The sequence below is a fragment of the Pogona vitticeps genome, chromosome 2 (assembly GCF_051106095.1).
Source record: "Pogona vitticeps strain Pit_001003342236 chromosome 2, PviZW2.1, whole genome shotgun sequence".
Taxonomy (NCBI): domain Eukaryota; kingdom Metazoa; phylum Chordata; class Lepidosauria; order Squamata; family Agamidae; genus Pogona; species Pogona vitticeps.
The window spans coordinates 122,486,698-122,513,661 of NC_135784.1; the positions used below are offsets into that span (position 1 = coordinate 122,486,698).

General features: G+C 41.3%; 1 protein-coding gene across 1 annotated transcript in view; it reads right to left on the reverse strand.

The window, feature by feature from the left end:
- Nucleotides 1-12,758, reverse strand: part of NACC1 (nucleus accumbens associated 1) — a 32,402-nt gene extending 19,644 nt beyond the window's left edge. Inside the window, 1 exon segment of the mRNA XM_020800364.3 lies at nt 12,619-12,758. Coding sequence (XP_020656023.3) covers nt 12,619-12,633 — 15 coding nt within the window. The 5' untranslated portion in view covers nt 12,634-12,758.
- Nucleotides 12,759-26,964: the final 14,206 nt, after the last annotated feature.

Consider the following 26,964-nt stretch of genomic DNA (forward strand, 5'->3'; position numbering starts at 1 on the left):
CTTGACAATGTTAATTCGTTCCAGCGAAATTGCTGTAGAGCAAAAACATCGTCAAACGAAACGAAAAAAATCCCATTGAAACGCACTGAAAAACCATTCAATGCATTCCAATGGGCTCAAAAACTCACCATCCAGCAAAGATCCTCCATACGGTGGCCATTTTCAGTGCCTGTAAAGCGAGGAATCCATCCTAGAAAATAGCGGGGGGGGCATTTTGAAAGCCAGTGGACATTTTGAACCCCAACAATCAGCTGTTTGCTGATTGTGGTAAAGCGAAAAATCAGTTCCCGAAGCAGGGAACCGATCATCGCTAAGCGAAATTCCCTCATTTAAACCATCGTTTTGCAATCACTTTTGCGATCGCAAAAACGTCAACGTAATGCGGATTCGTCGTAGAGCAGGGTAATCGTCCAGCAGGGCATGACTATATAAGGAAAAACAGAAAGTCACAGCATGCCTCCATTTTTCCAAAGCATGGAGAAGGAGAGTTGGATAGTATGGGAGATAGGCACACAGAGAACCCCCCAAATATTCTACTGCATTGCTTATCTATATACATGAGGTGGGGAACAAAGAAAAGGAGGGCTCTATTAAGCCCCATCAGGCTCCACTGCAGTGAAAGTGGAGAAAGAGCTATGTGCTCTTGCTTTCCAGCCTGCTTGGAATGTGGTCAGATTTGAGTATACTGTATTCTCTTTCACTTAGAAGTGCTTGTTTATAAATATAATATGGCTCAGAAAAAACAAGCAAGCTTTTTCATAGTTTTAAAGTACAGAAATGCTTGAAATATTTAAGACTAGAATTCAAAACACAATTACTTTCAAGCAATTGAATTTCAGATTGGGGGGGTATTAGTTACCATTTAATGGGGCTGGGGGAAGCTTAAGAGAATACAATATGTATTTTGAGTAGTGTGGTGTACTTTTTGTTTATGTAGTCAAATAAATAATATTACTGTTAACAAACCAGCTTGAAGGACAAACTATTTCAGTAGTCCTTGTTTTAATCTTATGTATCCTTATTCTGCATACTTTTCTTCATTATACGTGACACACAAATTGCTGTTATGTGGCTATTTTGTGATTTTTGTTGTGCAGAATTACTGTTTAAGCAGAGCACTTCATTCTGCATCAGAGACACAATACATTCTTCTATAGAAAACAGAGAATCTGCAGTGTTTTGCAAATATAAAATAATGAGGGTAAACCAACTACTGTTGAAAAGTTTTCTGCTTAGCAGCAATATTACTTGATTGTATTCAATTACAGCTGATCACCATGCAACAAACACAGATGTATGCATACCAAGGTTATTGCTAACTTGTTTGATTTTTTTATACAGTGTTTTTAAAATATTCTAATGTTTTAATTAACCTTTGTTTTTTAGGACAGATACCATGATTCAAACATGCTGTAATTCTTGTAACACTATCATACAATACTAAGCAGGGTAGGTAAAAATCAATGATTTTTAAAACTCAAACAAATTTAAATCAAGATACTGTATTAATTAAAAATCTTTTTTTAAAATTGTCAAAAAAATCCAATTTTTAACAGTAAAATTGTGATTTAAATCCACCCTAGTTCTGACAACTGTCAAACTGTAATGTTGCGGGGGGGGGGGGAGGATTTCTATGACATTTCACACTTTCTCTGCAACCTACATTTGAACCCGTAAGCAAGTTCAGGCATGTTTATGAGTAATATGGCCTTTCTTGTCAGAGTACTCATAAACATGTTCAACCCCACTTGTAAGTTCAAACATGGACTGCACACAAAAAAATATGACATGTCATAAAAATCCTCCTCCTAGTGATGATGGAAAGAAGAGAGCAGAAAAGTATCATATTCAGTACATGGCCATAACAGCAACACATGTCCAGTTTAAGGTGTGTCTTTACAGATGTTATATATTTAAAAATCATTTGTAACCAATATCCTCAGGTCTTTTTGACTATGTCTCCCAAACTCCTTGACTGAGATTCCTGGCTCCATCTTGATGGAACTTGTAGCCCAAAACCGCAATTCTAAAGATTTTTTAAATTTTTGGCCATGGCCATAAAGCACAATATGAAAGAAATACAGGTTGAATCAGGAGTGTGTAATTTGCATAGTGAACCTTATAAGGTGGTGTGCATTGTTTCCAGTCTGTGGCCCCTTTCAAATGGGACAGCCCCTCTTCCTCAATATGGCCCCTGTTGAGAATGCCTGGTTTAAAATATACAGAGGGTGCCTGGTAGCCCATCCTTGAGTAAATGTGATGAACTGGGTGCCACTTATACTTGGTATTCTTGGCAGAGCCTGGGCATTGTGCCATTTTTATACCGCTCACACGTTCCAAAACAGCACACAGTGCTTGTATGTGCTCACTGAAAACAGAGACAGAGGTAATGAAGTGGGCTTGTTCCAACTGGTATGGGTACTATATACTTTTTGACTGAAGATGTAGCTGTAACAAAATGGATTTACATGCCAAATTTTCCTCTTTTATTTAGGCTATATGCCTTTTCACTTTCCATAGTACTGTACGGTCTATGCAATATTCATGACGTCCAAAGATTTATACATAAACTTTCAACAGGAAGGCATAGCCATTTTGAGTGCTATCCACCACAATTTTCCACCTAAGATGGTTGCTTCTGTTTGGTACTTAATATAACACAGGCCAGTGTGAGGACAGAACATGCCCCTAACCAGTAAGAAATCCAAAAATCATAACTGATACCTCTTTTCACCTCCAAAAACTTTCACTGTCTTCTCAGAATTATGATGAGAATCCAGACACTCCTCTTCGTCTGCACCTCTGTTACTGCTAAATTTAAACAACTGTGAATTAAATCTAAACACTTCAACTATACTGCAATTCAAGTGCTGTTTTCTGGAATAGCCCGTCAAGAGTTTGGAATAAAATTCAGAAGAAGATTAGAAACAAATTCAAAGTGTGCTTAAAGGAAAGGCAGGACTGTGCACAATACATTTTGAGACCTACCAGTTTCTGTCGTCACACCTAATCTTGTCAGGCAGCTGGCTCCTCAAAGTTCAGCTAAATAACTAAATAGCCTTTTCTAGAAGGGCCCAACAGTTAAAGGCCAGGGCCTAGAAACTACCCATCTTTGTCACAGAAGGCCGGATTGACTGAAGGCAAACAGCTCCTGCCCACGGTCCACAATCCAAATTAAATCATAACATCAGATCTTTCCGGCACAGGGATCCATATAGAATACTGTACTGCATCTAAAGAAGAAGATTTTGACTCACGAAAGCTCACACTGAAGCAAATCTGTTTGTCTCCAAAGAGTCACAATGTTTGCCCTTGGTTTTTCCCCTTTGTTTCGTTTATTCTGTCAGCACAGAGTAAATATAGCTAAAAATTAGGAACATCATAGATGAGGTATGATATACTGCTTGGATCCCTTATTTTCAAGCTACAGAGAAGCAGGCACAGGTCCTCCTCGAGGGAGCTGCAACAGCAGCAGCCCTTGCGTTCTATAGCAAAGACCCATCAGAAAAGGCAGTCCTGCTCCTCAGAGAGCCGCCCCAGATCAGTTTCCTACTTAAAGGGATGCTGAGGCTTCCCTTTCTCCATCATCTTCACTTCTCCCACAAAATCTAGAGATTTACTATAAAATAGATTAACAGAGGCAGTATCACTCCATACTGGCATCCTGTGCCTTAGTTACCAAGTAGCCTGTTCACCTACCTCCAGATAGCCAGATCCAGTGGATTAGCTACCTCAACTGTACAGTTTGCTGAGGCCAGGTGGATAATCTGTGGCTCTCTTGATATCATGCGTGTGTTCTGTGCCACCAAGCTGGAACCAACCTATACTAACCCTCACAGGGCTTTCAAGGTTAGTGAGGTATTTAAGGAGTGCTTTTATCTGTTCCACTCCCTCAGTGAGTTTCCATGGCCAAGTGAGGATTCGAACCCTGTTCTCCAGAGTTCTAGTCCATCATTCTATTCACTACACCACAATGAAACCCGTAATAATCTTAGAACTGCAGACCTGGAAGGTACTCTATGGCTCATTGAATGCAGCCCCTGTCAAGGAGGTACAGTGGGGTGTCTACTTAAGAACGTCCCTACTTAAGAACAATCCAACTTAAGAACAGCTCCATTTGCTAAATTTTGCTTCTACTTGGGAATAGAAATCCAAGATAAGAACAGGAAAAAAACCTTTCCTGCTCTTTTTTTAACCTTAGGTCATCTTAGGTTAAAAAAAATTCTCCCCCTAGTGGTAGAGTACGTATTAACCAGTTTTGCATTAGTTCCTATGGGAACTAATGCTTCAATGTACGAACGCACCTCTACATAACCAAAAAAAAAAAAAAAAAACAGCCAGAACGGATTAATTGGTTTTCAGTCCATTCCTATGGGAAATTTTGCTTCAACTTAAGAACGTTTCAACTTAAGAACACCATTCCAAAACAGATTAAGTTCTTAAGTAGAGGTTCCACTGTAGTTTCTATGGACGGAAAAGAGCAGATACGGATTAAATGGTTTTCAATGCATTCCTATGGGAAATGCAGATTCAACATAAGAACTTTTCAACTTGAACCACCTTCCAATACGGATTAAGTTCTTAAGTAGAGACCCCACTGTACAAGTGGGAATAAAACTCTCAACCTCTGGCTCTGCAACCAGATACCTAAATGACTGAGCTATCCTGAGCTCTGGATATTTATTACTAGACTGAGGTTCTCTGCATTATTTACAACTGGCTATGCTGATTTGTCTAATGAGAATTAAAGTCCAAAACCTTCTTTTGGAGTGTTCAAGAAAACTATTCAAGAGAAAATTGGACAACAATCTGTTAGATCTGCTTTGATTTGGATTCCTTATTTTAAATGCTCCCTCCCTAAAGCTATTGTTTGTACCAAACAAACAAAAAGCAATTACCCAATTATTGAACTCCCATACTATGCCCTGTCTAGTTTGATCCTAAAGCTTTGAGATGCTCTTTACTTTCAACTTGGCAAGGTGAATGTAACCAGATAGAGATGCTTAACCAAGGGCCACCTTCTTAGCCTCAATACAGTAGTTACAGATCATGAAGTGCTCCCAGGTCATTCACTGGGTCCACTATGAGCCCTTTGGTGAGTCTGCTTGCAGAAACTATAAAAAAAAAGCTCCAATACCAAACTTAAAAAGCATTGGTTGAACTTTAATGGAATTACCTCCCAATTTATGGCTCCATGAAGGGATGTGGTGGCACTGCGGGTTAAAGTGCAGAACCCTCTGCACTGCAAGATCGAAACCATGCAACAGAGTGAGCTCCCATCGCTTGTCCCAGCTCCTGCCAGCCTAGCAGTTCGAAAGCATGTAAATGCAAGAAGATAAATAGGTACCACCACGGTGGGAAGGTAACGGCGTTCTGTGTCTAGTCACACTGGCCACGTGACCACAGAAATTGTCTATGGACAAACGCTGGCTCTACGGCTTGGAAACGGGGATGAGCACCGCCCCCTGGAGTTGGACACGACTGACTAAATCTCAAGGGGAACTTTTACCTTTACCTTATGGCTCCACAACCCATGTGCCTGCTGCACCTGCTGGCCAGCCACTGCTAACCATGGATGGGCAATTCCAAGGACCCTGGTCTCCATCCGTAGGGGTTTTTTTTACCTTTAAATCAGACGTGGACTAGGCAGCCCTTCACAAAAGCGACTTACCTTCTGGCAGCCCTTCAAATAGAGGACTGTCCTCTTTTACACAGGGTCACTCTTGTGCCCTCTAAAGTACTAGGAAGATGGGAAAGAGAGAGGTAGAAAGAAAGGGAGAATATGTGCCAGAGAGGAGGGGTTAAAGTTCAGCAGCTTGTTATCTGCCAGAGCTCAACCAAACAGCTGCCAAGCAAGCCAAGCTCACAAGACATCCTAGAATAGATGCTTTCAGTATAAGAAAATCCACCTCTCTCCCTCTCTTTGTTCTAGTGTCACTCAGGAAGCCTCTGCCCTTTTGTACCTTTCATGCTAGCCACCTGGCTCAGACATCGGATACCACCTCATTCTTCAGAAGGGAAGGTGTAACAGAGCCAGTGGCCCAGGGAGGGTTTATGCACTCAAGCAAGAACAAACCAGGAACAAAAGACCAGGGCCTGCCAGAGGAAATCCCTCTGGGCCACTGCCTGCATTTGTTCTTCTTCCAATGTGATCAAGGGTCTCTCTTGATATCTGAGCTCAGATATCAAGAGAGTCTGCAGGAATGCCATCTCAAACCTTAGCAGGAAGTCAAAAAATAAGCATCTCCATCTGGTTAAGCAGAAACCTACACTAAGAGCTTCTAACAGGAATCCAAGGGAGGAGGACAGTTAAATCGGCTGAGAGTTCAACAGAGAGAGCTGTCTGGAAAAACCTCACAAAACAGCAATCTGTGGAGTTTGCTTTCTTTCCCCATAACCTGTAAAACAAAGGTCTATGTTTTGAGGTAGGGTACAGAAAAACTCTTAGAAGACAGACATTGATGATCTGAAATCCGCACAGACGAACTGCCCTGCCTTAATGTTGTACATTTTAACACTTCCTGACTTCCATGCGGACAAAATCTTCATACATGAACAGACGAAAGGACATACTTAGACAGACATTTTACCTACACAGCTATCCTGAAATACAGAGGTTCACCTACAGCAATCCAGCCACCTTTTGGATAGTGCAGAGACTTGAACCTGTCTTCATTCCGTTCAATCCCAAGACTCTAGTCACTATTATCAAACCGGCTTTCTGCTCAAGCATCCACCCTGACTACCCATGTTTGGTAGGCCAGCCAGGACAATCTTCAGCCTCTCACAAAATGAAAGATAAAGCTCAATGATACTTCCTGTGTAGTGAGCAAACAACCAGGGCAAAAATCATTAGCAGACCAGCTTCAGCCAATTTTAAGAGATGACTGAAAGGATTTCTTATATCAAGATTTCTTATATCAAGTACTTATCCCTCAAGGAGTCTTCTGTGAACATAACTCTGCTCTAGCAGAAACACAATTTTACCAAGTGTATTTATCAGGGTTCATTTACTTCACGACCACCACCTGCTTCTCTTTGGAGCAGCCTAAGGAGCAAAAGGACAAGTTATAACTCAATTTTCAACACTCCTTTCAGACTTAGAATCCAGGTGCTCAAAACAGAAGTCAGAAACCAGACTCTCTTAGGCCCATCATATGACTTAAAACTTCACCAGAAAGGAATCTATAGATACATAAATCAAACATGTGACTACCAAGCAAGCTCTTCAGGCCACCCATTAGGTGGGCAAGTTGATATACCTTCTTCACTTGAGGCCAGGGCAAAGTATTGTATGTGAGGGTCATGCAGCTCTCAAAGGTCAGTACCTATACTGTAATTCCAGTGCCAGCACACAAAAGGAAACAGATCACGCAACCCACAACAGACATCCCTTCTGTAGATGGAACCAGAGCTTCCACTCAATAAAACAACAAACTTTTAAATCATTTGGGATTGTGCATCATTTCAGGGATTAGTTAGAAATCCAGCCTTGCAGATAGGTAAACAGCTGCTTACACCTCACAAAATAGCTGATTAGTCCGCCTGCACCCAGATGTCCCTGGGTGGCTTGAGCAGCAAGCCTGGCAAGTTACTTCCACAAAGAAGTGGAGTGATTGGAACCTGTGAAAATGAAGACTCCCTATTCAAAGAATGCATTTCTCATGTTTTTGGATGCTTCCACATCCACCAGGGCTATTTCTCATCCTGCCTTGCTTCTGATTTTGCAAAGGATATCTTGTTCGCAACTACTGTACACAGAATACTGGACCAGATCATTGTCATGTAACCCAACAACATAATTTGAGAATAAAGCCTATTAAACTCAGTGGAGTCTACTGCTGAGTAAACATGCATAGGACTGAGTTGCACATATTTAAGAATTAAACATTTCTTCTCAGGGCCAAAGTTAATTAGATAATTACTTATATATTTATTTTCATTAGGATGTTCACAAATCATCCCTAATCAAGAGATAGCAAGGTCATGAATAATAGATATTTCTCTCCCTTTATATATATATAAAGGGGGAGATCAACCCAGATTTTTGGCCCTATCAAGAGAGACCCTTGATCACATTGGAAGAAGAATAAACATATTGGCCCTACATTTTCTTAAGTTCTCGGGAACTTTTCACCAGTCAGTTGAGGACTGCAGTCTTAATGAAAAATCTGGGTTGGACTCTTTCCTTGTGCAATCAGCAAACCAGACAACCTTTTGTGTTCTGATACTATGGTGACAGTGACTTCAACAAAGCCCAGAAAGAAGAGAATCTCCATGCCCTCCCTTCTCAAAGCAAAGCAAAGACTACTTAAGGTTCTTCATTTCCTTGTTACCAATAAGTCACACACAGAGGAGTAAGCTATCTAAAAGAATAACAGCAATCGATGACAACTTTTACAGTACGAGAACTCCAGCCTTCACCCTGTGACACTGGCTCGATGCATAGCTGGGAATATAACTCAGTCCTTAGCATTTCCTTTTACTTTCTGTGTGCAAAACTGAAGACAGAGATAGCAACAAAATGAGATTTTCCTTTTACAATAACTACACCATCTTTATGAATACAAAACAAATCTCTACTATTTAGCCGCCTAGAGTGGTCCTGAGCTGACTAGATAGGCGGGATATAAATTAAATAAATAAAAAAATAAAAAAATATTTGACAGAAATAAATATTTTCTGCCCCTATTTCTCCCTTACAAAGTCAACAGCAACAGAACTAATGGTTTAGCATCTGCAGTCTTCTTTTGCACGCAGATGAAAACAGGGTCCAAACCAGTGTATCTGGCAGAAAACCAGGGAAAATAACTGAACAGTACACCCTGGCACTTATTTGTTACATGCAGCATTTACAACGCATTTACCAAAGTTCTCAAAGTACCAAACAATACTTTCAAAATGTAATTCCCCTCCTTGCAAAAGGGCAAGAGTCACTAAGAAGGGAAAATATAATCTTCCTTCACATCTCAAACAATCCAGCAGCTATTCCCCCTTCTGCATTTCTGAATTATGGCATATTTCAAATGAATTTGCTGCTGTAGCTGCCAGGTGTTACCAACACACAGGACACAGTTCCCACTCATATTGCTTCTCACACTTTCGACTTCCCACGGCAGACAGAAGAGAAGAAAACTTGCTTACAGGACTCCATAAGTGCTCAGATATTTCAACAGCCATTCTATTTTTGAGCCTCTCTAGGCCAAATCAGGTCTCTATACAGAACAGGTCTGGCCTCGAAATGACTGTCAAACCAGCCATAACTTCTTGCCCTTGCAGGTGGGGCTTTTTATCAAGGCTGCTCTGCTGGCGATACTTCTCCATTCTGGCAGAGAGAGTCACTGGGGGAACAAAGGAGTTTACAAGCTTTTCTGAGTGCTCAAATGTTCCAACTGCTACCAGCTGAGCCAATTCATACCTTATTTGTACAGCAGACATAGTCTTGACTTAACGTGAGCTCTTAGTCGTGAAACATTAAAACGGAACATCCCCAGGCTTCCTGACTGCAGAAAGAAAAGCCCTCTTCTGCGGCTAACATTAAAAAACCCTTTGTTTTCATCTCTTAGGACAGTGGCTCTTAACCTTTGTTACTCAGATATTTTTGAACTGCAACTCCCAGAAACTCCAATCAGCACAGCTGGTGGTGAAGGCTTCTGGGAGTTGCAGTCCAAAACTCCTGAGTAACCCAAGGTTAAGAACCAGTGTCTTAGGAGGCTCACTGGAAATGAATTTCTACCAGATCCATTCTATCCTAGCCTGCTATGTTGCCTTGCTATTCACAGACCAGTACTGTAAATGGATCAGTTCCATCTATGCAAGGTTGCCCATTCACCTTATATACTGCCTTGAAATTCCTAGTCATCTGTGATGACCAAATAAGTTAATAAAAACCTCAGACTGTACATTAGATATATACATTTCACTACACCAGGCACATGGAAATTAAAATTATATTCTGAAGCTAAAAATCCTGAAGTTAAAAATTCCTAGTGCCCCACTCGCCCTTTTGTAGCTGGGTAATAATTCTACTTCCATGCCCCCTCCTCTATCTCACACTGTAGCCTTATGTTTCTTAAAAAGTACTGCGGCCTGTATTATCTGTTCATTACAACAGAAGCTTTTGAAGGGTCTGGACCAGTCCAAATGTACACTTGTGCATCTGGCAGAGTCCAAATCTGTCACAGGAAGCACAATTCTTCAATGTACCATTACAGAATTCTGTTCCTTGGTATCCTTTTTTTACCCTCTGGGTGTTTCTCAACTAGGAGCACTTACAGCTCAGCAAACGCCTACCCCGACCAACTTAGCAAACATCTGTTGATATTACTATCACTCATAAATTGCTCTGGTCATATTTTGAATTTATTTATACACTACTGCTCATGTTTTTATTAGCAAATCACAAATATACTGTACTCTGTGCAAAAATATTTATATATTTGCTCTGTGTTTATTTAACTGGTGAACCCACTGATTGTAATATATTAAGTAATAAAGTATTCCTCATTCTATTCACAGTCTATATAATTTTTACACTCACCTATGTAATTTTTATCTACTTCAGTGGCTCTTAATAGCTTTACTTTTTCCTCAGATGAAATAGATTTATTAACTCTTCCCTTCTCTGTTTTCACTTTTATACTTATAAGATGAGGTAGGCAGAAATGAACACAGTATTTAAGGCACAAATGCATCTACAGTTTATTTTGGTAACTTGTATCATTACAAAACCCTACTCACACATCCAAGTTATCTATGTCAATACTGGGAGAGTGACAGGAGAACAGCTCTGGGTTCAGATGTGACTGCTGCCAGATATTTTCTGCACCAGACATTACATATCCCCAAAGAGCATCATGGATGCCCAGTAAAGTGGATCACTGCAAGTTTACAGAAACCATGGAACTGAACATCCACTCAACTATATATAGTTTTGGCTATTTGAAACTTTCTTCAGTGAAACTGGAAAGAACACCAAAGGCTCCAGAGTATGGGTTTATAAGTTTAGGCAAAATGCTTTTAACTACATTTCAAAAGTACATGCACTTTAAGAGTATAAGAAATCAATACCTGTAAGGAGTTTTACACATTTTGGATTTGTATTTTGTGCAGGAAACTTTCCTCCAGTTTGTTGGAGGAAAGGAATAGAGAGGTGAAAAGGATATCATTTCTGTGCACCGCAGAAATGCTTCCCCCAAGGCTAAGCAGTCTCCATAGCTCTTCGTTGTCAGAACTTTATAAACCTTGCTAGTGTGACAAGGTTTATAAGGGCCCAGGGAGTACAGCCTATCAGTCTCCTTTTTCTGAAGAGTGTATCTTCATGAGACAAGAAACTAGCAATCCAGTACTATAGGGCCAAGTGAAGTAGGCACAAGGAATAAGTCTTGGAAATTATACTGTATACATTTTAAGAGGCAGAAGTAGCCAAGATCAACATGATTGGTGTACCCTTCTGTACCACACTCCTCACCACACAAAAATCTTCAATTTAGCTGGCATATTTGCACTTCGGGGAGAGTATCTTCCATAAACCCCAACCAGCATGGCTACAACACCAAGTTGGGATCACAGCTATACCATTAGGAGCATAAAACAGTATTATTGTAATACACATATTTATATATGCAAGTGACAAGTATGCTTTCACACATAATTGGGAACTGAACCAGTTGATCCAGGTCTGCTGAACCAGCTACCAAATCTTTTCTTGCCTGAACCAGAAAACTCTTTGTTGTACCTGAATGTGAACAAAAGCTGAGGTGTGGGCAGAGATGGCTTGACTCCCAGACACCATCTAATGAGCTCTTGAGTACAGTGAGCCAAATGTTAGCATTTGATATTCTTCCCTGTAAGGATGGCATCATAAATCTTTGCAGGAAAGAAACAATGTGATCCTACACAGATCTACTTGTAAGTCCAAATGAGTTCAGTGTGGCTTATTATTGGCAGATGTGCTTGGGATCCAAATAAGCTACAGTTCTGTGCCCACTTACTTTCGAGCCCAGTTCCTGAAACAATACGCTGATGTTTTCCAGGGATGGGATTCCATCATCCAACTGTCCATGATTCATTACTAACAAAATATGGTTTGAACTTCAGTCTCTCAAAATAGCCCAACTTTGTCTAAAACTGCTAGCTGTAATGCATGGTTACAAGTACTGATAGTATGTTTTCTGGAGCAAAGTTCCATCATCTGTCTGTGCGCTCTCTCGCTCTCTCGCTCTGTCTAGTCAGACCTTAATAGTAACAGGATTTTTCCAGAGTAGTCCTTACTGCATAGAGTGCAAACTGTGATTTACAACAGAAGCTAGACCTTCTAAGATGCTGAATTAATAATTTCTATAAGGCCATCTAGGAGTCACCTTCCAATTTTTCAAGCCAATTTGGGTGCAAGATCACCCCAACTATTTCTGCAGAGCACACTTGCTGGTAAAAAATAATATTGCAACTCTCTGCAGTTATAAAACTGTAAATTACAAGGCATAAGTGAATTCTATAGCAAAATAAACTTGGCACTTGAGAAAAGCAGATAGGAATTTAGTAAGAAAAAAAAACCAAGTAAAGATTTAAGAACACAAACAGCATATGGCGACAACAGAGTAGCAAGTTATGGCTTACATCAACGTTCATCATGAACTTGCTGCACCACCTCCACAAAAGTCTCTTCAAGGGACAAACGACATCTTCAGATCAAACCCGTATTATTTATTCCCTCACCCTTATCATGTCCGTAAGGAGTTAACCTTAGGCAAAACGGTCATAATCCCACCCACTCGCAAAACCACCTTCGTAAACTTTCATCCCCGTGCCACCCCTCTCTGCACAGCAGGGAGATGCACAGAAACTCAGCCTCTTCACTGGGCGCCCTGGTTTGGGAGTCAAGCCCCCTTAATCTCAGGGGCGTCCATTCCCAATTTAAAGGAACCCCGCCAAACACTGAACCCTTTCCCCGGCCCCTCCCCACGTAATTAACTCGCGTCAATATAGGGGTCTTAACTTTCCCTACCCCCCCCAACTCCCCCCTCTCTAAAAAAACCACAAGTGGGACTTTGGGAAGTTTCCTTTCTCCCGAGTGTCCAACCCCATTTCCCCCCCTCCCTGATGCGAAAGGTCACAGGGAAGGGGAACGAGGGCTTGCCCCCCTCAGTCCTGTGAGGGGGAGAAAGGGAGGAGCCCCTCCCGCCAGCCCCGTTTTATTTCCGCGACCCCTCCCCCACCCCACCTCAGCCAAAGCATCCTTCCCTTCCCCCACTCCCCACCCCCACCCCGAAGCCCTCCAATTCCCGGCTCCGAAGGCAGGCAGGCGGGCAGGCCTTCGCCCTCGCCTCGCCACGGCCAAGGAGCTCCGGCTCAAAACTTTTCCGGGAGGCGGCCGCTGGCTTCCTGGCCGCGGCGCCCTTCCTCCCGCTGGGTGCGGGGCCGGGAGGCGAGGCGAGGAGGAAGTGGAGGACAAAGCCTCCGTAGGGAAAGTCGGGGTGGGGGGGGGAATTTCGGACAGGCCTGCAAACCGTTGGAAGCCCGCGCCCTCCCGGCCATCTCGCGCAGAGGCGCAACCCGGAGAGGGCGCAGCAGCAGCAGCGGCAGCAGCAGCAGCGAGTGCCTCTCCATGTTATTTGCTCAAAGAGTGGGGCAGGAGAGGAGAAAGGCTAAAGAGGCCTGGAGCGGGGAGGGGGGGCTTAATTCACCACCACCCCATTCTTTATGGGGCAGTTTATTTTTTTGGGGGGGGGGTGAGGAAAGGAACAGTCGTAGACTGCACGGAGGCCTAGCCGGAGGAGCAGCAGCTCCTGCCTCCCTTGCCCCTCCACACCCCTGAAACGCACCAGGGCGCTCCGGAGGGAGGACTCCCTTGGAGAGGGAACCGGGGAAGAGGGCAGCGAGGGTGAGGCACCTGGTTGGGGGTGGGGGGTGTCGGCGAGAGGGCAGCGAAAGGGTGGCCTCTCCTACCGGGGGGGAAAAGGGGGCGCCGGGCAGGAGCTGCTCTGATTAAGGCAGCTCTCCGCCCTCTCCCGCTTTCGAGGTTCAGGCAGGTTTGGGGGAACTGCTTGATCAGGGAAGAGGAAAGTTTAAGCATCCAGACTAATGGGGGAGGGGTGCGTGCACTGGGAGAAGGGGGGGCAAGGTGGTGGAGTGGTGCCGTACCCCCCCCGCCCGCGGGAACGGGGTCCATGGAGGGGGTTCCGTCCCTTGAACCGGGGGGGGACGCGACGTAGCCCTCACCTGTGCGAAGAGAGAAGGGGGGGAGGAGGGAAGATCTCGCTCAACGGAGGGGCTCTGCTCCCCTAGCCCTCCAAGCAGCACTAGCAGCAGCCATTCATTGTCAGCCTAGGCAGGCTCAGCAGAGAGCCGAGCGATTGGATGTAGCCGCCTGCGAACCAGGGCAATGCAACGCATAAGCCGAGCCGAGCCAGGCCTCCATCTCGGTGATCCCACAGGCCTGGCTAGCGGAGCCCCGAGCCGGCTGCTGCCTCTTCCCCCCCCTCCCTCCTCTCAATACTCTTACTGTATTTCTTCCTTTCCTTTGGAATGGGGGCGGGGGGAGGGAGGATGCTTCTGAACTTGCCAGCCGACCTGACTTTGTTCTGGGGAGTTGCAAACAAATTTCCATTTAGGGAGAAAGCGGAGGAGGGGGAGGAGAAATTTTATACGGGGTTTTCCGAAAATAAATCTCTGCAATGTAAACGCTCCACCAGAACATTACGAGAAAGGGGTCTAGATGACCTATAGGAATTCTCCGACGTGCTTTTACCGATACCGTAGTTGTGTTTCACAGTCTTGGCTCTTTCCCTCCGGAGCTAACTAAACGAAAGATAACTTATCCAGGCTGAATGGGTCGCTTGAGGGTCTCTTCTCAGAAAGCTCCAGCTAAGTCACCTAGTTTAATGTATTCTCGAAGGCTTTCACGGGCGGGATCTGATGGTTGTTGTGGGTTTTTCGGGTTCTTCGGCCGTTTTCTGAAGGTTGTCAGGAAGAACAACCTTCAGAACAAGGCCAAAGAAGCCGAAACACCCACAACAACCATCACCTAGTTTAACCTGACTGAAGAAAAATCAGGCTTTGAAAAATTCTAGACCCCTAAGAGTTGTAATTGAAAGATCAGAGGTGGGAAGTGATATATCTGAGGCTCTGGACTTGTCAAGTGGAACAGAATGTGCCTTTGGCTGTCCCCAGGTCCTTGCCCTGGGACGCAAGCCACCCTGAACCCCCAGGCCCACAAGGACACACTTGGCCAAAGGCAGCTCAGAGATGTTGGACTCCAAACTTGAACCTTTTTTACTTGGAAGTAAGGGCTACTGAACCCACACCACTTCCAACTATGGGGCTGCGGACAGTCCTGTCTGAACAATGACAGGAGACTTAATGATGAGAGAAGTACTACTGTACTGCCTTGGCACTAATTTATATTGGAGCAAGGAAGTTAAATACCATGTAGAAAAGGCACTGAATCCCTTATGGAAAAAAGTATATTGAGCTAGCAGAAAGGCAGACAAGGCAAACACTGACATTCTTTGTCCAGTGACTCCCTGTGAGAAGATAGCTTAGATCAGAACACCACCAGTTCTGGGTTCAGGTATTCTTCAAAACAGGTCTTTTACTGTGGCTGGTGCAGACCTCACTAGTCCAGTGCTATGACCGTATACTGGTGATATGTGGCCGCTTAATACTTGCTCAGGGCTGCACCTGCAAAAGTCTCTGAAAATGTATACCAAGGAAAACATTTTAGTCTTAAAGGTGGCACAAGAGACTTTGTTGTTTCTCCTAACTATTTGTCATTTGACCCTAACCTACAGAAAATGTTGGTGCTGCTGTTGCTCCTCCTCTTCCTGAATACTGTTCATTATTGTGTGGATCCCCCATTTGGTTGGTTGGTTTGTTAATTTATATCTTCCCATTCTTCCACTGAATTCAAGGCAGCGTAAATGGCTCATCTCCTCCCCACTTGATTGTTACAACACCCTGTGAAGTTAAGTCAGGCTGAGAGTCTGTGATCAGTTCAGTCTTATTTCATGAGTAAATAACTCTGTGGAGACAAGGTCCTAGATCTCCAACACTCTAATAATCACATCTTGTTTCTAGAGTAGCTGACAAGGTGATTTACACCTTGCTCCCATAGTACAGACATTTAAACACGCCCTGAGGACCTTTTTTCTTGATACTCCTGCTTTAAAGTGGGGTTATAGGTGGGTTGGGTACCTAGTGCGGTGTTGTCAGTACAGCAATGGACCAAGAGTCTGGAGACCTGAGTTTGAATCCCCACTGAGCCATGGAAGCTCACTGGGAGTGTGGAAGTAGTAAAACCACTCCTTAAATGTCTGACCTACTTTGAAAGCCCTATTAGAATCGCTATAAGGCAGTTCCAACTTGACAGCATATAACTAACAAATAAGAAGAACTGTGTGTCATCAAGTCAATTCTGACATGGTGACCCCTTTCAGATTTTTCTAGGTAGAGAATACTCAGAAGTGGTTTACTATTTCCTCCTTCTACGATTGCATTCTGGGCCTGTGCAGCTTGCCCAAGGCCACACAGGCTGCCTCTACTCACAGGAGACACAGTACAGAATTGAACTCCCAACCTCAGGCTCTGTAGCCAGATACCTAACTCACATGTAAATCAGATCTGCTTTCTAATAGTTATTGTATGAATAAATTGTGTACATATGTTATGAATGAATCAAAGATTCCATAATGTTTACTTTCAAGTAAAAGGATTTAGATTTAAACAATTTTTGTAGATAATTCAAAACAATGAAACTAAATAAACAAATTTCTTAATTAAATCTAACTTTTAACTCTTTGTAGAATCACATAAAGCTTAAGTCTGACAGGATTTTCCTGCTATCATAAACACCAATGTACACCAATGTAAAGAAATGTGATTGTGGAGGCAGACAGTAAATTCTACCCACTGCATTGTAACTGCAGTGTAATGTTCCCTTCTTCATTCTTGTTATGTACTTTCAAGTGAGAATAACTCTACAATGTGGCTGCTCAAGAGGGCACCATTTTGTTCACAACTCTGTCTTGAAAATCAGGCACTGGTGATAGGCAAGATACCGGTAAATACTGCTGGAGGAATTGTTCTCTTTTGTTAATCCCTTTTTTATTATCCCCAGCTGAAATAAATTGTAGTTGCTCTCATACATTCTTCTATGTTTTTCTCTTGCTTCCTCTCCTTGCCTAACTGTTGGCTCTGAGCCTCTTGAGGCAGGATTATATTGTCTGGTGAATGAATACTGCGTGTAAATCTTAATGTATACTGATGCTTGCATAATACAGTAATGATAATATCACATGGGCTGAAAAGGACACCATATTTCAGTGGACAGGGAAATAGTTCAGTATGCAGTTGCCATTAACCCCATCTCAATTAGAGGATTTTTGTACTACTGTACCTGAGTTTCTAATTTTGGGTGTCCCAATTGTGTAAGCCAAAGTGTGGGAAGGGAGCCCTCTACTTCAAGAGCCATCACTGTGGTGTCAATAAAGGTGCCAACGGTACTTCTACATACAGCTTAATCTTCACAGTTTTCATAGTAGGAAAGGAGCATTCTTCCCTCCTAAACCTTACAGACATTTAAGCACAAACAGACAAAACTGTGCTCACGATCTGGGGTTCAATCCCAGGTAGCCGACTCAAGGTTGACTCAGCCTTCTATCCTTCCAAGGTCGGTAAAATGAGTACCCAGCTTGCTGGGGGGGGGCAATGTGTCGCCTGCATAATTAACTTGTAAACCATCCAGAGAGTGCTTGAAGCGCTATGGGGCGGTATATAAGCAGCACGCTTTTACAGACTGCACTGCTTTCAGTGGGCAAATACAGAGGATTTGCTTAATACTGTTGAATTGCCTCTTATAAAAGTACACAATGCTTGCCTTCTTTTGCATCTGGCCACTCTCTGAGTTGTGCGAAACTATTTTTCTTTATTACATTTTTTTCTTTATTTAAGGCTATAACTATTCTATCTGGCTTAGTTAATCATACTTTCTGCTAGCAACTTCTAGAGAGAGGCCACCCCTCTTAACATTCTTAAATTGGCCATGTATATGGCAACAGAAATGAATAGGACTGGAATCTTAAAAACTAAGTATAAACCAAATAGAATGTTTGTAGCCTTAATGCCTCACATCCATACTATTGAACTAGTTATTTTTTTAAATATTAAACAATATTCACAATTATAAAAGGACTCCTTTATTTCAATTCAAAAGGGCACATAACCTTAGGGGTATATTAATGCCTAGCAATGTGAGCCAACTCATCACATTACAGGGCGTAGCTGACAGCAGAAAACAGTGGACGGTTCCCCTGTGCCAAAAGCAGTGTATGTTTCAATTGCTGTCAGGAGAAAACATTAATTAATTCTCAGGATCAAAGCATTAATTAATGCCTTACTTGTTATACTCAGAATGTTATTTATCTGATTCAATGCACTGTAACCTGTGATATCTTGGGAAAACCACAGTTACAGATCCCATTTTTTCTTGTAAGCATAAATGTTATGACTGGGAAAAAGCAGGCACTGTTAGTTAAATACTTCTATCAATGCAAACACAGGGAACAGGATATCAAATTAGAAAAAAGGAGAAAGGTATGATGAATTAAGGAAGAGAGAACTTTATTGGATTCACAGGTTAAGTAATTTAGTGAACTTAATTAAGAGGTAAACTGTATTTTTTTGTTTGTTTGTTTACACAGGGTTTGACTAGATGGCCCAATTATCCTGTCCTGGATCAGCCCAGATAGTGATAATGGGTGTCACTTTGAGGTGCAGAATGTCATTTGAAATGATCCTTACATCCACATGCAAGAATTGACCACACCACATCTTGAGCGGCCCCGTTTATGTTCTTTGAGAAAATAGAAAGCCTTCGAGAATACATATTTTCTTTCCCTTTGAAGAGAAACAAAACAAAAATTCCATTCCTGGCTCCTCCTCTATGCTTTACCTAAGCCACTTAACCATCTTGAGAAATGGAAAGCTTCCTTTCCACTTGCCTACAGAGAGGAAAAGCGAGCTAGTTTCACATTTATTTTGTTGCTAACCAATACTCTGCATCAGTGATGCTTTGAAAGGCTACAATTTTTAAAAATGGAAAACTTAGTCTCTCTTGCCCTTCAGAATTGAGTGGCAAGGAAGTGATAAATTTCTCAAAATCTTTAAGTGGCTTCACCAGAGGGAGAGCCAGCCAGCCACTTTGGTTCGGTTCTAGCAATCACACATGCTGTAACTGAACCAAAATAGAGCGATCCTACCCACTCACTCACCAAAGTCGCTCCTGACAGGGACCTGAAAAGGTATCAGTAGGCATTAAATCAGGGGTGGGCTGATTCAAGATGGCATATCCATCATGTGGTCACCAGAAAGAGAAGCCAACCAGCCCATTCCCAATCCAGGTCAAACTTTGGGACAAATACCCATCTGATCACACAATAGGCTATATTCTACTGGATTTTTTAAAAATATTATTTGCTGTTGTTTTAGTTAAATGTTACTACTATGTGATGTAAAAATTTGCAGAACTTCGTTTGTATTTTGACTGATTCAGGGTGCAGAGCAATTTGAAATAAACTTCTCAATGGGAATTCAAAAATAAACAATTCCCGAAAAAAAGTGTGAATTTCCCCCATGCTTATAATAACATTGTGTAGTCTGGACATTTTGAATAGATTTGCATCATGCTAAATCCAGAACAACTGGGGGAGTATATTGCCATGGAGTCACACCCTCAGTAGTGGTTTCTTTGGGAAGCATTTCGCGTGGCTCCCTCGCTGGACATTTTTAAGAAACAACTAAAAACATTGATGTATAGGCAGGCTTTCCCAACAGAAAACTCCTGACGATTTTTCTTTTCTTATATCTTTCTTTGATTTCTATCTTAGTCTAGGTGCAATGTTTTAAAATTATATTGTTTCTTTTATTGTAAGCCGCCTAGAGTGGGCTAATATGTCCAGATAGGCGGGATAGAAATAAAATAAATAAATAAATAAATAAATAAATATTGTACTAATTGACTATACAAGGTGATTTGAAAGGTGATTTGAAATCGCAAGGGTACTTTGACAACTGTATTAGCAAGAGTGTTTGGTTTTTTCTTTTTTGCCTCAGCCCGGGGCTGCTATTGTATTGAGTGCTTTTCTCTCTGTTTTTGCCTTTGTTGGACCACCACTGGTGATTATGAGATACTCTACTCTTAGTAAGCTCAGCATTCCATCCCTCTTTCCTCTATAATCAGATGTATTTATTTTAAGTAAGCATAAGTTATTTTTAATGAGAGCATTATTTTATTGATGCTGTTTTTACTACAGGAGAAGGGAGAAAAAGTTTTTTTCCCCTTGATACAGAATTTTGACCTTTTCTATGAAATGTATTTTGAGGAGTATTGAAGATTTTAAGCACTAAAAGGCTTCTAATTGGACACTGAGAAATATTACTTTTGTTGAAATGTGTTTGGTTGTCAAAATGATTTACAGCTTCCATATGGTCTCTAACAGAATGCTTGGCCTGGGTGTCCTTAACCTAAGAATTCCATACAACAGCTCTTTATTTGATGTGTATTCAGGATTTATGTATGCGACTTTCCATATGTAATATAATCATCTGTTACTTGGATTTACTTGTTGTTTCATCGAAAGTTCGCACATACACTGTGTATTATTTCTATCTGTGAATACACATATGTTATTGATATATTTATAGATATTTGGGGATTTATATACAGTATTTCTTTTCTTTGTCTCTTGGGCTTAGATTAGCTGTGTCTTTGAGTCAGGAGTAATTTTCCGTTTTCTGTTTTTTTACATTTAAACCATTCTTCAAGGTTCTTCAGCCAATTTGTTCTTCTCCTTCCTGCACTTATTTCCCCATTTACTTTACCTTGAATAATCAGTAATAGCCATCTGTACTTTTTGTTTCTCATGTTGTGGACAAAGTATTAAAGTATTCGCGAAGGTTTTCATGGCCGGGATCTAATGGTTGTTGTGGGTTTTTCGGGCTCTTTGGCCGTGTTCTGAAGGTTGTTCTTCCTGACGTTTCACCAGTCTCTGTGGCCGGCATCTTCAGAGGACAAGCACTCTGTGCTCTGGTGTACAGTGGGGTCTTGACTTGAGAACTTAATCCGTATTGGAAGGCGGTTCTCAAGTCAAAAAGTCTGTAAGTCAAGTCTCCATTGACCTACAGTGCATTGAAAACCAATTAATCCTGTAACAGGCCGTTTTTGTTCCATTTTGGTTCTTTTCTGGTCTGTAAGTCAAATCTCAGTCTGCAAGTCAAACCTAAATTTTGCGGCCAGAGAAGTCTGTAACTCAAAAAGTCGGTAAGTCAAGCCGTCTGTAAGTCAAGGGTCCACTGTAGTTGGCTTTGGGAGTTGTTTAGTATATTAGAAGAGATATCCACATCCTCCAGCACTGGACCACTAGCAGGAGCAGCCAAATATGTGACTGATGTAAAAATTGCTCATGAGAAAGTAAGATTAATAGATCTTCACCTGGAAATAATGCCTGTAGTGACTGTTAGTAGGAGGCCATCTCTGCCCATGGAAAGAGTTTGTCCTCAATGCCTTCTGCACCCTTTTTGTGTGCCAGCCTGAAGAGGGTTGTGTGTGGAATCCTTCACTCGGGCACTACCCAAGGTGGGACAGTCCTTCAGTGGGGACTGCTTTTGAGGCTGCACACCTTTGGAGCTCCCAAAGATGGGAAAGAGGGAGAACCTTTGGGAAGGGAAGGAGGGGGGCAGCATAAAAGAGGAAAAGACAAGTGCTGAGATGAACAGCACAATGGGGAAGTAAAGACAGGGGAGCATATATGGGCCAATGCTCTGGAGGAGCAGGAGGATCCCTGGTGCCCAGAGGTCCTCTCCTATTGCAGGTGTACTATGGAGCATCCTTCTACCATAGCCAGTACCCACTGGACTCACCATAGTTGGGTCAGAAAACTGTTACACCAGCCTGACAGTGAACTGATGGTGGGGGGGAACAAGGACACTGAGGGATGGGATGTGTGTGCATGTGTGAATAGAACAACCCAGAGCATTTCAACTGAGGCAACGGGGTGAAAGTTAACCACCCTGTCTCTATAGAATAGGATCTGAGGCAGTTGAGGTCTGGAAAGGAAGAGATAGTAAAGTCAATTAGTCTGCTGCATATAGTTTTGGAATAAATGACTATGTTTACTGCTCAGACTGTTCTCCTATGTGGTAATTGACATCCATCTCCTTGCCTATAGAGAGTCTGGGGACCCACACACTGCCCAAAGTCACCCACTGAACTTTATTATGTTGTGGAGACCCAGTTATCGTTATGATACAAGAGACTCCGCCTAATAAAAATCCATGCATTTTTTTCACAGCATGGCAAGTTAAAAACCCATTTTGATTCCTCTGGTTCTTCTACATTTTTGCAAGTCCTGATTGCACTTTCTAAATATGTTCCCGCATCTTGAAACCATCAAAGACCCAAGAGGACATTTATTTTTAAAGGTCATTAAGGATCATGCTTAATAATTTTGGTCTCTTAACATAACCTCAATATTTGTCCAGATCATTTTCTTTATTCTACTCTTCAGCAAATGGAAATAATTAAACAAGGATTTGTTATTTTAGGTAGAAACCTAAACATGCTGGCTGGAACCCTGGAAAGGAGCGCCAATAACCATCTTTATAGAATTCAGCCTACTTTACACTTAGTAGGAGTTACATCTACGTATATAGAATTATTATTTCTTCTTCCACAGGTACAAACAATATTCCTGAATGGACTTTATACTGAAATCAAGACCCATCATTTGTCAGTTAGTAGACTCAGATATCAGTTTCATCTCAGTTTCTTGACTGCATGCCTTTTTCATGGAGACGATACTTACCAGGCAACGTCCTTACTTTCTTTTCTTGGTTTTTATCTTCTGCTTTGCTAACCAGACAAGATTCATGAGACAAAATAAAGCAGATTACAACAACCATTTCAAAATAAAACAATAATCCGGGCACCAGTCCTTTGAATTTGTGAAGAAAATGTGTCAAAGAATACAGCTTTCTTAAGAAATGTGTACAATTTATGAGCAATAGATTGCTTAGTGGAATTAGAGAAGAAAAAATGTTGTGACACCTCAAAGACTAACTGCTACATTTTAATTAGTCTTGAAGGTGCCACTTTTATCTTATTTTTTTTCTGTTTTGGCCTGATATGATAGCACACACTAAGATGGCTACCTCTTCTACAACCACAACTATGCTTTAGAGAATATCCATTTAAAAAGGGATGTAAGGAATTGCTCCAAGAGAAGATAAATGAATTAGAACTGTTATATTTGAATCAAATACAAATCTTCTTCAATTTACAAATCAGAAATATCATGACTTTAATAACCAATGCTCTAAACTCATAGTTTATCAACTTAAGGGGGAAAAGTGCAAAAAAAGTCTGAAATTTAAATAGAGAAAATACTTCTAATGATATTGATGTAGTTTTTAAAAGATTTTTAAAATTCCTCTGCACCACTAAAGTTTGCAGTCTGAATGATATTTAATCTTTCCTGGACAATGCTGACTTTTCAAAGTTATCCTCTAAACACAAATTATTTCTCTGTCCCCAAAATTCTAGCGATGAAATCCACAATGCAATCAAATGATTAAAACTTAACAAATCCCTGGACTAGATTGTTTTTGTAATAGCTTCTATTCAAAATTACAATATGAAGCTGACCTTACCCTCCTTTCTCTATTCAGTTCTATCTTGAATGGCCACATGGTCCCAAAATATTGGGTAAAGACTGTCTAACTCCTCAAACCCTGATTTCTACAGCCCCATTACTATTACTAACAAGGTGTCAAGCTTTTAAACTGCTATTATTGCAGATAAACTGAATAATCTTTCACAGAAGTGGCAGTGTTACTAAAGCTAACTTTTGTTAGTACTGCACTGAAGCAGACAGTGGTTCTTACCTTGAAAACCCTATGAATAACAGGGATGCTGGCAAGTCTTCAGGCTCAAATCCCAAGTCCAAGTTCTGAGGCCTGAGTTCCAAGCCTCAAGTCCAAGTCTCTAGTGGTTCCCTGCCCCTTGAGGCTTGGGACTAGGACTCAAAGACTCAGACTGTGTGTGCACTGTTGTTAATGACACAACTAGATTAACGCCACAAGTACATCTAGTGGCTGATGTGCACAGAGATGAAAGGAAAGTCTGATGCTGCACAAAACACACAACTGGAACATGGAATGCAAGAACTATTAATCAAGATAGGCTGGAAACCATAATGCAAAGCAGCGGAATGTTTAAACATTGCAGCACTTGGTATGTCAGTGAACGAAAGTGGATTGGGGCATTTTAAGTCAGACAATTACGTTCAAAATGTTTTGCTCTGGAAATAACAATCTCAGAAGAAATGGAGTGAATCTAATACTGAGGCAAGATGTAGCATAGGTAGTTAGGGGCTAAAATACAAGGTCTGACTAAATAATATCCAACAGATTTCTGGGAAAATGTATCAACAATCATTCAAATCTATGCTCTAACTACAGATGATGAAATAGAAAGCTTTTATGCAAGAATCCAGGAGGAAATTGATCACTCACCAAAACAAGACATGCTTATAATCTTAGATGACTGGAATGTAAAAGTAGGAAACAGAACAGAACCAAATGTTATTGGAAATTTTGGTCTAGGAGTGAGAAACTAATTGTAAAGCCAACAGTCTGTTTATCTCAAATTCATGCTTTAGTTTAAGCAAATGAACAGACAGCTGCACACCCGGACATTACCAGATGACCAATCTAAAAATCAAATAGACTATGTAACTGGAAGCAGGAGATGGACAAGCTGTATTCTCTCTGCCAAAACAAGACCAGGAGCAGTTTATGGTACTGATCCTGAACTGTTAATATCAAACATTGGAGTAAATCTGAAGAAAAGCACTAAAAGAATTCCAATGCCAAAATATAATTTAAACATTTCTGATTAATTTCATGTCTGCTTAAAGAATAGATTCGCATTACTAAACTCAATTGATTGTGGATTTAAATCAGAAATATTATTAGAGAAGAATGCAAAAATACAATTCCTGTAGTAAAAAGAAAAGAAAAAGCTAGATGGATAACAGAAGAAACACAATTGTTAAGGACAGTTAAGAAGCAAAAGGAAAAGGGTGACAGAAGTAGGTTCAGAATCCTGTTGTGTGGAGACACAGAGAACTATTATAATGCCCAGTGCAAAGAAACAAAAATGAAGAAAAACAAGACAAATCTTCCAGAAGATTCAAAAAATAAAAGGGAAATTTATACCTTGACTTCATGACTACTAAGAATTACTCAAGCTTAATGTTGACAATGAAGAAATTGAAAAAGTTAAATATTTTGTTTACCTGGGTTCAATTATAAATCCAAATGGAGACTGCAGCCAAGAAATCAGAAGAAGACTTGAGACTCTGAAGGACAGCATTGAAGGAATTAGACAAGATCATCAAGTGTAAAGATGTATCACTGGAGACCAAGGCCAAGATCATTCACACTCTTGTATTCCTGATGACTATGTGCAAATGTGAAAGCTGAACAGTAAAGAAACCTCTTCATGACCCCATGGACCAGAGCACGCCATGCTCTTCTGTCTTCCACTGCCTCCCAGAGTTTGGTCAAATTCATGTTGGTAGTTTTGATGACACTGTCCAGCCATCTCGTCCTCGGTCATCCCCTTCTCCTCTTGCCTTCACACTTTCCCAACATCAGGCTCTTTTTCAGGGAATCTCCTCTTCTTATGAGACGGCCAAAGTAATGGAGCCTCGGCTTCAGGATCTGTCCTTCCAGTGAGCACTCACGGTTGATTTCCTTTAGAATTGATAAGTTTGTTCTCCTTGCAGTCCAGGGGACTCTCAAGAGCCTCCTCCAGCACCACAATTCAAAAGCATCAATTCTTCGGCGGTCAGCTTTCTTTATGGTCCAGCTCTCACTTCCATACATCACTACAGGAAAAACCATAGCTTTGACTATTCGGACTTTTGTTGGCAAGGTGATGTCTCTGCTTTTTAAGATGCTGTCGAGGTTTGTCATTGCTTTCCTCCCAAGAAGCAGGCATCTTTTAATTTCGTGGCTGCTGTCACCATTTGTGGTAGCCACATTAGGGTCACTGTAAATCAGAAACAACAACATCAGCCAAGAAGTTAAGCAGCTATTTGTAATCTGGAAGAAACTCAGTATTTCTTGTTTGGGTAGGACCGCAGCTGGCAAAATTTTTATTCTTTCCAAATTTTCCAACCTGTTTCGTACTATCCCACTTTCCTTATTGGATTCTTTCCTTTCTCAATGATAGAAACTAATTTTAAATTTATACATATAATTCATAAAGAAACAGAATCCTTCTTTCAGCCTTCTACGAAAAGGCAAAACAGTTAGCCTTGAAAAACCATAATCTAAAACTTTATCATGCTGTTTACCTTAAACAATTGATTTATTAATTTTCCAAACTCAGATGAGTTATTGCACCCCTCTTGAAAATGTTAGTCAACAAACTGAAAAAAAATTGGAGCATCTTCTTCCTCTTATTTTCACTCTTTACCATAAAATCTCCTAATAATCCCTAAATGTGACTTTTTAAATCTGTCTCTAGTAGCAAAAGAAGTTTATTTCATCCCCTTCCTCCTTAACACCCTGTTTGTGTCCTTTTTGCATTAGCAAACTGTGATAAATTTGCTAAATACAAAGCTTGGAAAGTCTAGGGCCTTGATCATTTGAAAGAACTTTGTCCTCTAAGACAGAATTTCAGCTGTATTCACAGTTAGAGCCAAAGGTAATATAATGGTTCCTGGCTCATCAAGTAATTAAAGTCACCTCTCTAATTTTATATTCCAGGGGAAAAAAATTATGGGCTCACTTCTAAATGATGTATACTTTACCTGACATTGACATATGACAAATTATCTTGGGCAGAGTGTTTAGGAAAGAGGTTTTGCATGTGATATGGAAGATGATTTATGGGCCTAA